This window comes from Penicillium daleae (assembly GCF_028827525.1).
Source record: "Penicillium daleae strain IBT 16125 chromosome Unknown utg000004l_segment0_segment0, whole genome shotgun sequence".
Classification (NCBI taxonomy): Eukaryota; Fungi; Ascomycota; class Eurotiomycetes; order Eurotiales; family Aspergillaceae; genus Penicillium; species Penicillium daleae.
In genome coordinates this window covers 1,929,218-1,944,178 of record NW_026623152.1, presented here as the reverse complement: position 1 = coordinate 1,944,178, position 14,961 = coordinate 1,929,218, and the positions used below count along the sequence as shown (strand labels likewise).

The 14,961-nt window shown below is 40.9% G+C and overlaps 1 protein-coding gene across 1 annotated transcript; it reads right to left on the bottom strand.

The window, feature by feature from the left end:
* Positions 1–6,164: 6,164 nt before the first annotated feature.
* N7458_004298 (helicase) lies at positions 6,165–6,489 on the bottom strand (the record flags this gene model as incomplete). The annotated part of the gene is made up of 2 exons (XM_056907680.1): positions 6,165–6,354; positions 6,419–6,489. 2 exons carry the CDS (start codon positions 6,487–6,489, stop codon positions 6,165–6,167), a joined length of 261 nt encoding a protein of 86 aa, XP_056768407.1.
* Positions 6,490–14,961: the final 8,472 nt, after the last annotated feature.

The window sequence follows — 14,961 nt, the reverse complement described above, 5'->3', positions numbered from 1 at the left end:
GGCGGGCGCTAAACCGTAGCAGGAGGGAGTGGGGGCGGGCGCTAAACCGGGATTGGGGGGCTGCCGCTTCCGGCAGCTCCGGCCCAAATGGAAAAATTACTAGTTTAAAACTTTGGTATGATAGATTAGGCTATATAGGCCTAATACCACTTCAAAGGCTATTAAGCCAGGCAAATATATCTCTATCTAATATAGAAATAAGAGATTATATGCAAAATATATGCGAAATATGCATATAGTCAAAATATGACAGGAAGATTAATAAATCTTCTACTTCTGCTGCCGAATACGGTATAGGCGAAAGAATTTATAGCGATATTGGAGGGCCTATTAGCCCTAAGACCTATAATGGCTATCGCTACTATATCACGTTTCTTGACAAAGTATCAAGATATCTACATATATCTCTACTTCGATTAAAAGACGAAGCTATTAAGAAATTTACCTTATATAAGCAATTGGTTGAAAACCAGCTTAATAAGAAGATCAAAGAGATATTTACCGATAATGGTACTAAATACGTGAATGATAACTTCTATATATTATTAGGAAGATACGGTATTATACACCGAACTACGCCTATCTATACAAAAGAGCCAAATGGCCTAATTGAGCGCATAAACCTGATACTTATGAATAAGGTTAGATGTTTATTAATCCAATCAGGATTAAAAGATGATATATGGGGAGAAGCCTTATTGGCTGCTACCTATCTATATAATATAACCCTATACAGTGCTCTAGGGTTCAAATCACCCTACGAGATATATCACAAGCGCCTACCTGCTATCAGGCATATAAAGACCTAGGGATCTATTGCCTACTATTATATAAACAAAAACCTGCCTAGTAAGCTATCGCCAAGAAAATCTATGGCTATTGTTATTGGCTATAGTGAACAGAAGCACTATAAGCTATATGACCTGAAGCAGAAGAAGATAGTCTGGTCAAGAGACCCTACTATCTTAGAAGGTAGATTCCTGATGAATCAATCTGATCTAGCTAATCAGGAGCCAGGAATCAAAGCAAACGAAAATCGATTTGCTAAGAAAAGATCTGCTAAACAAGCAGCAAACCTAATCAAGAAGATTGCTAGAAATACTAGTAAATCTACTAGCCTATCTACTAGCTAATCAGCTAGTAAGCCTACTAAGCAAACTGCTAGTAAGGAAGCTGCTATTATAGCAGATCTATCTTATAAGATTGAGATCCAAATCCTATCGCTAAAGTCTACCAAAGATAGCGAAGATATATATACTATATCGGATACGCTACTAGGAGATTTTATAAAGACTATTATCAACGATCAGCCTACCGATTATATATTATCGGCAGTAACTGATAAAGAACCCTCTACCTTTGACCAAGCTATGCAATTAGCTAAAAGGAATGAGTGGTATAGGGCCTGTCAGGACGAAAATCAGAGCCTGATAGATCAGGCAACCTATAAAATCGTTGATATACCTCCTGGTGTAACACCTATTAGGGGCAGATGGGTATTCAAAAAGAAGCCTATAAAGAATGCCTCAGGTATCTAGGCTAATTATATTACAAATGCGAACAAAACGATTCGCTATAAGGCTAGATGGGTTATACAAGGATTTAATCAACGATTAGGTGTTGATTTCCTAGAAACCTTCTCTACTACTACTAGAACAGAAACCTGGCATATAATATTGATTATCGCGATGAACAAAAAATGGTATATCAGGCAATACGATGTTAAAAACGCATTCGTACACGCCGATATCGATAGTGATATATATACTATCTTGCTAACTGGCCTATATAGGCTAGGAGACCCTGCCTATCAAAATAAGTGCTGCTACCTAAAGAAGGCCCTATATGGCCTAAAGCAAGCACCACGGCTTTGGTCTGAATTCTTTATAAAGGCTATCGCGAACCTCGGATTCGATAGAGTTCCTATCGACGAGGGTATATATATAAATGGCAGAACCCAGGCCATTATCATCACACATGTTGATGATATAATTATCATACACAAAGATCTAGCTTATATAAATAAGCTAGCTACTGCGGCTAGGTAGTATATTCAATTGGAAGAGATAGGCGAACTAGCCACCTTCCTAGGCAACAATATCAGCCTAAATTATCAAGATCAATCGATAACTATCGATTAAAATGATTATATATCAAAGATCTTGTTAAAATTTGCTACTACTAGTAAACGGCTAAAGAAAACGCCGGGTGAAGCAGGGATCTACCTAAGAAAAAATCAATCAAAAGCTTTAGAGCAAACTATTAATCTCTATCAAAAAGAGATTGGCTTATTACTATATACTAGCCTAAAGACTAGGCCTGATATAGCCTATCTAGTTGCCTATTGCTCAAGATATATAAGCAATCCTGACCAATCGTATATCTCCGAATTAAAGAAGATATGGCAATATCTACAATATCGGCCAAATCTAGGCCTATACTACGATTGCATAGGGAAAGACCTATATATAAAAGGCTACTCTGATGCAGATTGGTCAGGCGATATCGATGGTAGAAAATCCACTACTGGCTATATATTTAGCCTATCTGGAGATCTAGCTACTAATAATATAGTGAGCTGGAATTCGATGCTACAAAAATCAGTAGCCCTATCTACCTGCGAGGCGGAATATATAGCTATGAAAGAAGCTATACGAGAAGCTATCTATCTAGCTAATCTCTTCAACTATCTAAACGATAGATTAGACCTAGGCTATACGCCTAGTAAGCCTACTATATTAGTGGATAATAAGGCAGCTATTAAGCTAGCCGAAAACCCTGAATTTCACAAAAGGACGAAGTATATTGATATACAATATCACTATATCAGAGATCAGGTTAAACAAGAAAGGGTCGATATTTAATACGTCCCTACTAAACTGCAATTAGCAGATTTCCTGACAAAAAATGTCAGAAGAGAAATATTTGAAGACCTGAAGAATCTAGCTAATCTCTATGAGATCTAGCTATATATATATCCAATTTGATATATAATATCATGGATACCTTCGGGTATGGTTTTTACCTAAATAGGTTTTTCTATACTCTATACGCGAATGCGGAAGGAACCACTTAACCCTATGAGATTGAGATTTAGGAAGATATATATCTAGCTATTTGATAGTAGTATATATATATATCGATCCTATCTACTCTATACTAATCTCTATACTCTACTGCCATTTGCACTATAGTATAAAGATTACGGGGGGTGTGAGATATAGGGCAAGATGCCTAAACCGTCATGCAGTATATCAAGCCAGATTTATAAGGCCTATACAAGATGGCTGAATCTCTATAAGCTTTATGCTATACCATCATCACTACGGTCAATAACATCAAGTAAGACGTATACAACAGTATACGATCTACATCATCACTACGGTTAATGACACGATCTACATCATCACTACAGTCAATGACATCGTACAATCAAGCAACCACCGATCAAACAGCTACTGCATGAGATCACTATGCATCTAGATCTATCTGCATGAGATTATCATGCATCATCTAGAATGATCACATGCAAGAGACAAGTTGATTATAAATATGCCCTGCTTTCTCTACCAAGATAATAATAATGTTTAAAACATACAAGCAAGATTTAATACAATCAACCAAGCTTCAGTCCTACCTTACTTTGTCTCATTTCATCTTTATGATTCTAAGCCGAATTGATTTTATCCTTCCTATTCAATCAAAGGAAGAAGATCAATTAATCTTACTTCCTCTCTACCTAACCTGCGCAGCATCGCTTGCTCACATAATCCAATTCTAGTACTTCTGCTAGGTCTTAATAGGTTCTATATCACTAACTTGCACTCTCTATTTATATACAAGCTATTTCCTTTAGGCTTTGTCGGTAAGGGCTCCACAAGCTAATAAGACCTTAGTTCGTTCGTCTACGGGCGTAAGCAAGAGATTAGTGATATCTTTAAAAAATCGTTCGTAATCGCGTAGATACTCTCGAGCTATATTATCCTTGATTTAGCTAGAGTATTCGCGGATCTCTCGGACTTTCTTCAGAAGGGTTCTTCTAAGATATTTAGCCCCGAAATCCTTCCTTCCCTAGGCTGTCTAGTCACTTTCGGGCGCGGAGGGGAACGAGGTTAATAGGGTCTAGACATTTAGAGGTATCGAGATATTACCCTGCTACTACGACTAATAGAGGATTCTAGTCGGCTACAGAACTTCCTAGTGCTGGTTTCGCGCGTTCTACTCCGCGAGGGAACTTGCGTGTCGTTTGACTATCTAGATAAGCGGAATTGGCTCCGTCGCAGACTGGATAGCCGCGCGTATTTCGTCAGCTTAGGGTCCTAGGAAAGTCAGGGCACGTTCGGTCTCGGGCGTAATAGCACGCAGGGGAGCTTGCGTAGGCTAAGGATCCGGATTCAGACCTGCTGGTCCTTATAAAGGCTCCGACCGCTCGTCTATTAGTTAGTTTTCTATGGTAGAGGTTGTTAGAAAGAGATAAGTTATTGCGATTGAGGCGTATTTCCGACTTCTTAGTCAAAATAAGTTACCGAATAGTAGAAGCTCGTTCTTATCGTGAATTTCGACGGCCTTTTAAGCTTCTAATCGCTTCTATTCGCTGCTGGATTTTTACTTCCGCCGACCGGAGATAACGTGTAGTCGTATACACGCGTTTCTCGGCCTTTCTAGCTAGAAGGATACCCCGCGGGTCTAACTGCTTTATCGGCAGTCTACGAGAGTCGGCGATCGGTGTCTTCCTATTAGATTCCAAGGAGACGGGATAATCTCTGTCTGTAGACACGAAGTGCAGATATAATAGAGAAAGGTTCCTCTCTTCCGAGATCGCAGTATAGCTATAGCGGTTTCTTAGGGTCAAACCTGTCTCCTACTTCTTGTAGAGATTTTCCGAGAGCTTTCGCGAGCTCTGTATACGAGATCTCTTCGCTTTTCGCAGCGTATATAGATTAAAAGGGCGCTTCTAGGTACCCTTAGATCAGAAGGGATCGTTCGTAGCGTCAGGAGAGGATTAGATTGTATTAATAAATCGACTCTCCCGGTAGGTGGCCGTAAAAGGTCACCTTTTGGAGGGTTTGCTACCAAATGTGATCCGAAGGGTAGATAGGGCATGCCCTTCTAAGTATAGTAAAGGAGAGACTATATATACATACGCGGCTGGACGGGGCCTCACGTAACCAGAGACCGAATAGGGCCTCACGTGACCGAAAGTGATCGGAAGGGGTTAGTGGATCAGGCCCACTGAAAGGGAGCCTAAGGCAGAAAATGCTCCCGGGATCTCACGGGGCACGCCGAACCCGTTCACGAATAAACTGCCGGACACCGGGATCCTCTAACTACTGGTTCTAGGAACGATATTTCAACGCAATTATGGGCCGGTACACCCGATATACGATATTGTAGCAGCTGGTCGGCGCGCGGTACATACTTACCACGTTCCGCTCTACCGCTATACGCTGAAATAACCGGCTCTCCTTATATAGGGGCAACGTGGCGGTCAAAAACACTATCTGCGCACCAAATCGATGCATTTGACCTAACTGCTGTAACCGCGGCCGGAACTTCTCCGACGTGTTCAACATAATATGGCATTCGTCAACGACAATCCGGTCCAACCGCATATTATCGCGCTGCCGGTTCAAAAACGACTGGAATGCATCCGTGAATACCGCTTCGGGCGTCATAAACACAATAGCCGCGTGATCGGGATGGCGATAACTCTCCTATTCGACGCATGAAATCCCGGCGGCCTCGTATCGGCGCTGTAAATCGGAACGCAACGCGATCAACGGAACCACCACGATCGTTAACCCGCCTCGTTGGCCTACCCACGCGGGCAGCATAAACAACATACTCTTGCCTCCGCCTGTCGGCATCACCGCCACGACCCGGGAATCACCCTGTTTAATAGCATCAATGGCTGCGCCCTAGACGCCCCGGAACTACATCGTTAGGTCCCCGGTTATCCGCTGCAATGCCTCGGTCATGTTGGTCGTCTTAACTAAATAGCGGCGCTGATCACGTATCTGTATATCGTCGTCCTTCTACCGGGGCCGGGCTCGCTTGCCCAATACGCTACTCGGGACCTCCTTGATGTTAAACCCTAAAAAATCATGCCAATACACGCTGCTAGTCCGGAACCCCGCCTGGCGACCTGCTATGGTCCCTTGCTGCTAGGTCATTATACGTCCGTATGCCATCTCGGCGATATAGGTAGTATACGCGGCTTGTAAATCGGTAATATAGCGCACCCACTGCTTATCGTCTATATCGTCCTCGTTCTCCTTGTTATCGCTAACGACCTCGGTCCTATCCTCGCGGACGTTGTGCAGGAACGCTTTGACACTACCGAAATACTTCCGACTGATAGCGATAGCAATGTCCCGATACGCGGACAACGACAATCCGTTATGTAAACACATCTTACTTTCCCGGACTATCATATCCGTCACCCGCGCGGGCGTCTATTCCCGTCCACTGCCGGCATCGATCCCCCATATCTTAGTGGCATACGTATCGGGAACGGCGCCCAACCCGTATGCCTCTTTATAGTATACCTACAATATCTCGACAAATAGCAATACTAACCACAAATACCACACTACTAACTCGCCTACTTCGCGGGGTACGTACCGATGAATTACCTTAGTATCCCCGCTAGTATAAAACCCCTTGTAGTATCGGGTGATAAATGCCACTAATCTATCTTCGATGAACACATTACGGTGCCTACTAGCGGCGCTATTACGGTAGCGGATACTTAACAACTTAGGGCCTCGCGGGGGCTAACCGCTAGTAATATAGACGAGCACGGCTAACTTTTCCTTGAACTCGTTGACGAACACAAAAAACCGGCCGATAGCATCGACACTAAACCGATTAGTCTTGGCTTATATAAATAACCGCTATAATAGATGCTCCTCCTGTACCCGGTCCACTATCTACCGGGACCTATCGACGGGCCACGGCGTGCGCTCGTCCTGCAAAAAACTCTACCCGGCCTTAGGCTAGTTGAAATCATCGGCTATACGGTCCTATAGGATAACGGGAATTTAGTCGGGTTAGTACCGCAAAATCTGGTTGATTATTTGTTGGAAATGCGTCTGGTGCATAAAACCGTAGAAGAAATCGTTCGTGTATACTAATCTTAGTACCACGATTATAGAAGAGAGACGAATCAAGATAGATCATAATCGGCTGATTAGATAGAAGAATCAAGTAGTAGAAGGTTGATTCAGATGGTCTACTATGCCCGGTGATTCTACTTGAGGTAGAAAAGATGTCAAACTTGTTCATTCTAACTAGGAATCAGGGTGCAATTTATAATATAGGGTATATAGCAAATATCATATGAGGAAATCAAGAACATTCGAGGTTATTTTGGAGTGTTACGTAGTCTCCTGCCTAGATAGGCAATGTTGATGCGATCGTTGAGGATTAATCTGATATATCAGGCGGGGTAAACATAATGATATTTCATAGCAGTAAAGGTGCAGAAAAGGTGTATTGAAAAGAGGATACAAGATAGTGTTCCTCCGCGGTAAAATAGGGGAGATTGCTTAGTAAGCAGGCAGAATTCAAAATAGCAATCTAGGCCTAAGGCCCTATATATACCGACACACCCCCTTAGCTCTTAATATGAGATGGAAGGTAAGAGCAAAGTGAGAGCTAAATAAGAGGAAGGGATAGGATAGGCAACTGCCTAATACGATAGGGATACTTCTATACCTAGCTGTCTAACAAAGGCGCTATGTTTTTCGCTGGGTAGGTGTTTTGTGAGCCTATTAGCTAGCATTTCGGTTGTTTTAACCTATTAGACTATCAGCCGTTTAGCCTGAACTTCTTGCCGAATCTAAAGCTAGTGGATATCTACGTAGCGAAGTTTCGTCTAATAGACTGATTTCTCGCGATTTAATAGGTCGATAGTCTGTTTATTATCGCAATTCAGCGTCTCTAATTGGCTAGTTTCGAATTAGATAAAGGAAAAGAGGCGTTTTATCTAATATAGCTACTTGGCTGCGTAGCTAATCGCAAGCAATTCGGCTTCGGTGGTTAACGTAGTAATCGTTTTTTACTTACGAGATTTCTACTCTATTAGTCCACTAAATAGGCAAAAGATAAATCCTTTAGAGCTTCTTCGATCAGGATTATCAGCAAAGCTTGTATCTAATAAAAGGGTAAAGATCTAGTTATCTAATTAGCTACCACCAAAACAGATCGCTAGGTCTTTCGTTCTATATAGGTAGGAGATTAGATGATCTACTACCTTTAGATGCTTCTTATTATACCGAGTAAGCGATCTTGCTAATAGCTAGTTAGCGAATGCTGTGTCTGGTCTCGTCTAAACTACCGGAAAAAGGGTTAATCCGTACTTTTGCTAATATAACTTGATTATCTTAGGATCAATATAACTAGATTAGATTAGATTAATGTTGTAATTAGTTAAAAGAGGCGTTTTTAGATAGTACTTATCAAGAAGATTGAATCTAGCAGCGATCTTTTCAATATAAGCTACTTGACTAAGCTAGGTCTTTCGCTTCTAACGATCTCTGATAACGCGAACTCCGATAAATTAAGTCAATTCGCTATAATCCTTCATCTCAAACCGTTATGAGAGTAGGTCTTTTATCTAGTAAGCGTATAAGCTCTCACTTTTATAGTAGGCGGCTAGAAAATCGTCAACAAACACTATAATAACTATACGATTATTAGTGTAAAGGGCTGGATCATCAGGGTATAGTCGAAATCCGAGTAAGAGAAGCAGTCCTTTAATATCATCCTCCTATCTCTTACTAGTAATTCGTAGGCCGTATACTGCTTTGTGTAGGCGAAGAACTATCGATTTTCGTCCTATTCCTAGAGGGTATTAGTAATAAACTTCCTCTTTAAGCGTACTATTCAGGAAAGCGTTTACTATATCTATCTAAAAGGTTTCGAGGTTAAATCGAGTAATAATTGCTATCAGCGTGCGGAAGGTTCTAGCAGCGAGGGTGCTAGTACGTATATCTTGATTATCGGGGATTTGGGTATCTCCGCGTACGCACAGGCGAGCTTTAAATCTAGTTAAATAGCCTGATTTATTAGATTTATAGGTAAAAACCTATCGTATCTGAACGAATTAGTGTCGAGGGCAAGATGATTGGTCAAGATCTTTGCAATTTGATTGGTGAGTGTGTTTGATATAGGTTATACTAATTAGTTCGAATATATATATATCAAGGAGTTTATTAAATTCAACTTGTATAGCTTGTCGGAATTAGGCTTCGAACGGGTAGCTAGCTAATTGATTATAGCCGGAAGGCGTAGGAGGAATTGATAAGATCAGAATCTTTAGCTACTTAATCTGATTAGACGAGAAGGCTTATAGAAACGTAGTAAGGCTGAAATAAGGTCGTTTTACTTTATCTTAGTCTCGGCTAGTATTAGAATCAGATCGAGGGCGCTTAGTCGTTAAAGAAAGAGGTTCGTAGCCGGAGGGATCAAAGTTTGTATTATTAATCAAGACGAATAGCTGATCTGATAGCTGATCTGATTAGTAGGATAGTTCTAGATCTAATATAGATCCGTCTAATTTTGCATTAAGTGGTAGTGTGATTGGTTAGTCTCTAAGGATTTCGTCTAGATCAGAAGGGTCTTAGTCCGAAGTAAGCTAAATTTGAGGTATAGTATAATCGAAAATAGCCGTAGTAGTGCTTCTACCCCCAAGATCTTGCTATACTAGTATATTAGCTAATTAATTAGCAGGAATTAGTATATCGATATCATTAATAATTCGTGTGGTTTCTTCGTTATCAAGAATAGTGATTGGCTACGTCGGATCTGTATTATCGTATATCCGAATCTTTTAATTAGTCGACGAGGGACTATAGAATTCTTGCTTATTAAATTAAACGTCTCGGGCGCGAATAATGCGACGATTAGTAGGAATCTAGATACGCTAGATATTATAGGCTTCGTAGCCTACTAGATAGCTAATAGTAGCGCGGGGCGCTAGCTTAGCTAATCTTAGTAGCTTGTTGATTCGTATATAAGCTTTATATCCGAAGATTCGTATATTCGATAGATCAGGCTTCTTCTAGAGCTAATATAGTGCTTTGTCACTAAGGTAGGTAGCGAGGGCTTTATACGGAGATTACTAGCTAATCGATCGATAAGGAATACGATTTTGGATATAGATAGCTATCTTAGCTGCCTTAGGCTAAAGATAGCTCGGTAGGCCTGAATCGATCGTTATCTACCTAGCTATCTTCGATATTAATACACCGTATCGCTTAGCGTAGCCGTTTTGGTTAGGTTAATAGGGCGGTGTAGTTTCTAGATTAATTCTAGAAGATTAATCGAAGAATTCAGAGAGGGTTCTTTCGTTATCGGTGTATACTATAAGAACGCGTAGATCGAATTGGTTTTGGATAAAATCGATCTAATTCGATAGAGATTAAGATAATTCAGTCTTAGAAGAAAGATCTTCCGTAATTTGATATTTAGTGATAGGATCAACTAAATGTGATAGGTAGGAGGTTCTAGCTAATAATAGCTTGAAGTGAATAAGATCCTAGTACAGCGATTCGAACGGGCGATTATACTACATAGGTAATCGAGAGATTTGACGCGATAAATTAGCTAGTTTGCATATTTCATAATAGCTGATTAGCGAAGATATATCCTTGATCGTGATGCTAGACGCGTAGTTAGGCAGGCGAGATAGCACGTCTTTGCTAATATAGCCTAGTCGTCGGTGCCACTAATCAATTGTTCCTTCTAGCTATTTCTTGGCATCTAATACTAAGGCAATCTTGCTGATTCGATTAGCAAGAGGGTTTACATGATCTTATAATATAGTAGTAAGGGGAAAGTGAGAGTTCAGTGAGGGATAAGAGATATAGTTAGTAGTAGGATAGCTAGCGTCTATTAATTCGTCCTATCTAATCAGATAGATACCTGATTTCGTGTTTAATCGGTAGATAGGCGTTCTATCCTTCTCTTCTAGTAGGCAATCTCTCCTATTAAGATAGATTCCTGCATTAGCTACGCGTTCGGCTGAAATAAGGTTGACATAGAACCCAGGGTAATAGGTAACTTGTTTCAAGGGAAAGGTAGTACTATCAAGAGATTCAGTTAGTATAACTTTAAGCTCTCCGAAACCAAGGATAGTAGTCTCGGTGTTTCCAACTATAACTAAGGACACAGAAGACCTATAGTTTTGTAGTAGAGATCTATTGTTCGTGATATAAATAGAGGCTCTAGTATCATAACACTAGGCGTTGTTTCGCTCAGCAGAGATCCTGATTATGCTTATAGCTATCCTACTATCTTCTCGAAAGAGATTATTAGCTTCCTCCTTTAGTATAAAGGCAGAAAATGCGTCTCGCTTTCGATCTGATTAGCTAGAATTGTTAATATCTAGCTAGTCTACTTGGTCTGATTAATATTTCCTGATAGCTTCTTCGTACGATCGCTTGAAGGGAGGTAAAGATTCGCATCGAAGATTGAAGTTCTTCATGATTCGCTAGTCTAGCGACCAACCCTTTAGTCTAACTAGCGGATTAACGTATAGGCACTTATCGAAATCGTGGTTGCTATAGCTAGGAGGCCCTCTATAAGGACAATTCCTCTTTCGGCTAGGTTTAATTAGCTGATTATCGTTAGGTTCTCGTCCTTGATAGGTTGGATAAGTAATTAGTCGTCTGCTAGGTATAATTAGTCGGTATTAGTCAATAAACTAATTAACTAGTTCGGTTAGGGTAGGCCTCTTTAGGCCCTAGAGGATCGTATTATACTAGAAGGTATAGAAGCCTTGATTGCTAGGTTGAATCGTCTCTAGGAAGTCGTATACTAGAGATAGCGGGTCTTAAAAGTAGGCAATTCCGGCTTTCTCGCCTTCTAATTAGCTAATTACCTATTTCTAGCCCTATATAGCAAGATAAGACGATTTAGATAGCAGTGTTTGGCGTTTAATCGTATCCTAGTCGCGTAGGATTTAGTAGTTCTTAGATTAGTCTGATAGAGCGAAGGTAGCGCGTAGCTTAGTAATCGCTTCGTGCACTATCAGGCTATTAACAATCTGTCTCCCTTCTAGCATAAGAGAGGATCGAATTCCTTGCTTTAAGATCTCGATAGATCGTATATAGCGTAGATAATCAGATCTAGCTAACTTATATTCGCTAAGCAAGATTCGATAGATAGCTAATTAGTCGGAGGTAAGATTAATAAGTCTAATTAGCTCAGGAGGGTTAGATATAAATATGTTCGTAGGTTTCTTGATTACATTAGATAGATACGGCTTGGTTAGTTCCTATAGCGGTGTAGCAGGAGTAGGTAGGTCTAGATTAATATATTTCCACACACTATTAGCTAGTACATAATCTTTGATAGCTGTAATCCACGGAACCTAATATACGTAGTATTTCAGAGGATAATTGAGCTAGGTAGCTCGTAGATCGGATAAATCTATCACTTAAGACGAAAGTAAGGGATAGATAAGACGAAAGTAAAAGATAGAGTCCTTAGCAGAGGCTCGGGCTCATAACTATTAGAAATACGTCTAGTACATAAAACCGTAGAAGAAATCGTTCGTGCACACTAATCTTAGTGCCACGATTATGGAAGAGAGACGAATCAAGATAGAACACGATCGGCTGGTCAGACAGAAGAATCAAGCAGTGGAAGGTTGATTCAGATGGTCTACTATGCCAGGTAATTCTTCCTAAGATAAAAGAGATGTCAAACTTGTTCATTCTAACTAGGAATCAGGGTGCAATTTATAACATAGGGTACATGGCAAATATCATATAAGGAAATCAAGAACATTCGAGGTTATTTTGGAGTATTACGTAGTCTCCTGCCTGGATAGGCAATGTTGATACGATCGTTGAGGATCAATCTGATATATCAGGCGGGGTAAACATGATGATGTTTCATAGCAGTAAAGGTGCAGAAAAGGTGTATTGAAAAGAGGATACAAGATAGTGTTCCTCCGCGGTAAAATAGGGGAGATTGCTTAGTAAGCAGGCAGAATTCAAAATAGCAATCTGGGCCTAAGGCCCCACATATGCCGACAGATATAATCGATCGAATCAAGTAAAAGGCACGGCGGCTACTTTAGCTAAAACTCGCTAATTCGATTAAAGGGGAGTATTACCTAGGGGGAAAGAGGGAAATAGAGATTATAGCTAGTACCTCGAGTTAGGTAGAGGAGTAGCTCGATCGGGCCTATTTAGACCTCTCGATCGCGCTCCTCGATCACGAGCTATAGGGTAATATTTTTAAGAGTCCCGTAGTTAGGTTTATAGCCGCGCTTAGTATCGATACCCGAAATTAAACGTACCGTAACCCCGCTAGTTATACTAGTTATCTCTCCAGCCTCGTAAAGATCTCCTAGATACTAGTCGCGTAGCGAGTAGTTTAACTCGCCGAGGATTACTACATAAAGTACCCCGGCAACGCGCTAAATAAGATATAGGAACGGTTCCTAATATACGGGGTACGGGTACCCTTTAGATAGATAATCCGGCTACGGATATTTAGTAAGAGGATCTAGAATATATCTACTAGTCTCGGATACCTAATATAGAGTAACGACTACTAATCCCTCTACTACCGCGAGCTTTAGCTTAATATAGATAGACTTCGATAATTTATACATACGTAGGTCGAACTAGTATAGCATAAGCTTAAGAGGCTTTTCCTACTAGATAAAGACGAAAGCCGAGCCGATATCGTGCCCGAACTATAGCTATACTAGCTAACCGACGATCTAGTAAATAACTAGCGTAGTTAGAATTTTCTAAAGGATAAGCAGAACCGCGTAGTCCTTCCTACTAGTAGCGAGCGTTAGATATTAGATCGTGTATTAGCTAGCGAGTCCCTCCGGTAGGAATTTATCGAAGTTCGATAGGCCGACTCTTCCGTACGCTAGCGGGAGTTATATATAATAGTATACTAGTAATAGGTAGATTAATTCCTCGGACGACTTTTGGTCCTAATAGGTAGATAGCCTATACGCGTAACAGAGCTTATTTCTATTAGATATAGTAATACTACCGAGGGGCGATACTATAATCTCTACGTTAAGTATAGGCTCGCTAGTATTGTTACTAGCTACTATAAGTCCTAAAGCGTTTCGAACTCGATTAAAATTATCTACCGGTACCTACCGAGCGAGATTAGCAAGCTTATAGTATACTATCTATAGCTAATTTAGCTATTCACTAAGACGGCAAGTATATTCGCTCGTGGAAGCGAGCGTCGCGTTTAATTACCGTTTTTCTAGCCTCGCGATAAAGGCTACTAGGACGCTGCTCGGCTTAGCGCTCTCCTAAAGCAAGAGGGCAAAACGTACTTAAATTCTAAGCTAAATATACTATCCTAGCGCTATACTATAATTAGTATCTCGCGGATATATCTAAAATACAGTAGATTTAAGCATAACTACGGGGCCGATAATCTAGCTATTAATGAATAAGCCGCGTATAGATTATAGGTAGCTAGCACTGTTATGACATTTCCTACCATGAGGCTATTCACACTTTTCGGCCTTAGGATTCAGGCCACCCTGGGAGATCAGCCATGGAGATCAACTATGGCGCACCACTTCGGTGGCCTATCCCTGCCCTCTCACCGCTGTTTCCACGGAGGAGAGTCATCCGCCGATGCGCATACAGCTCATGCAAGCCAACGTGGTTACCCCTCTCGTGGTAGGGTTTACTGTATATAAGAGCAGTGGGGGGACAGGAAAGAAGGCCCCCCAAGAAACAGTCTCTGTTACAATTTGACATAGTGCTTTGCTCTCCTACCTAGTTGACAGGCTTTCTACCCTGCAAGTAGACCCTATCTTTACAAGCACCGTCTATATATATAGCATAAAAGAGGCGCCTAGTATTATTAAGTCAAAGCGAATACGATACCGGGCGATCAGCTTAGAATAGTATTGTGAGATATAGGGCAAGATGCCTAAACCGTCATGGAGCATAT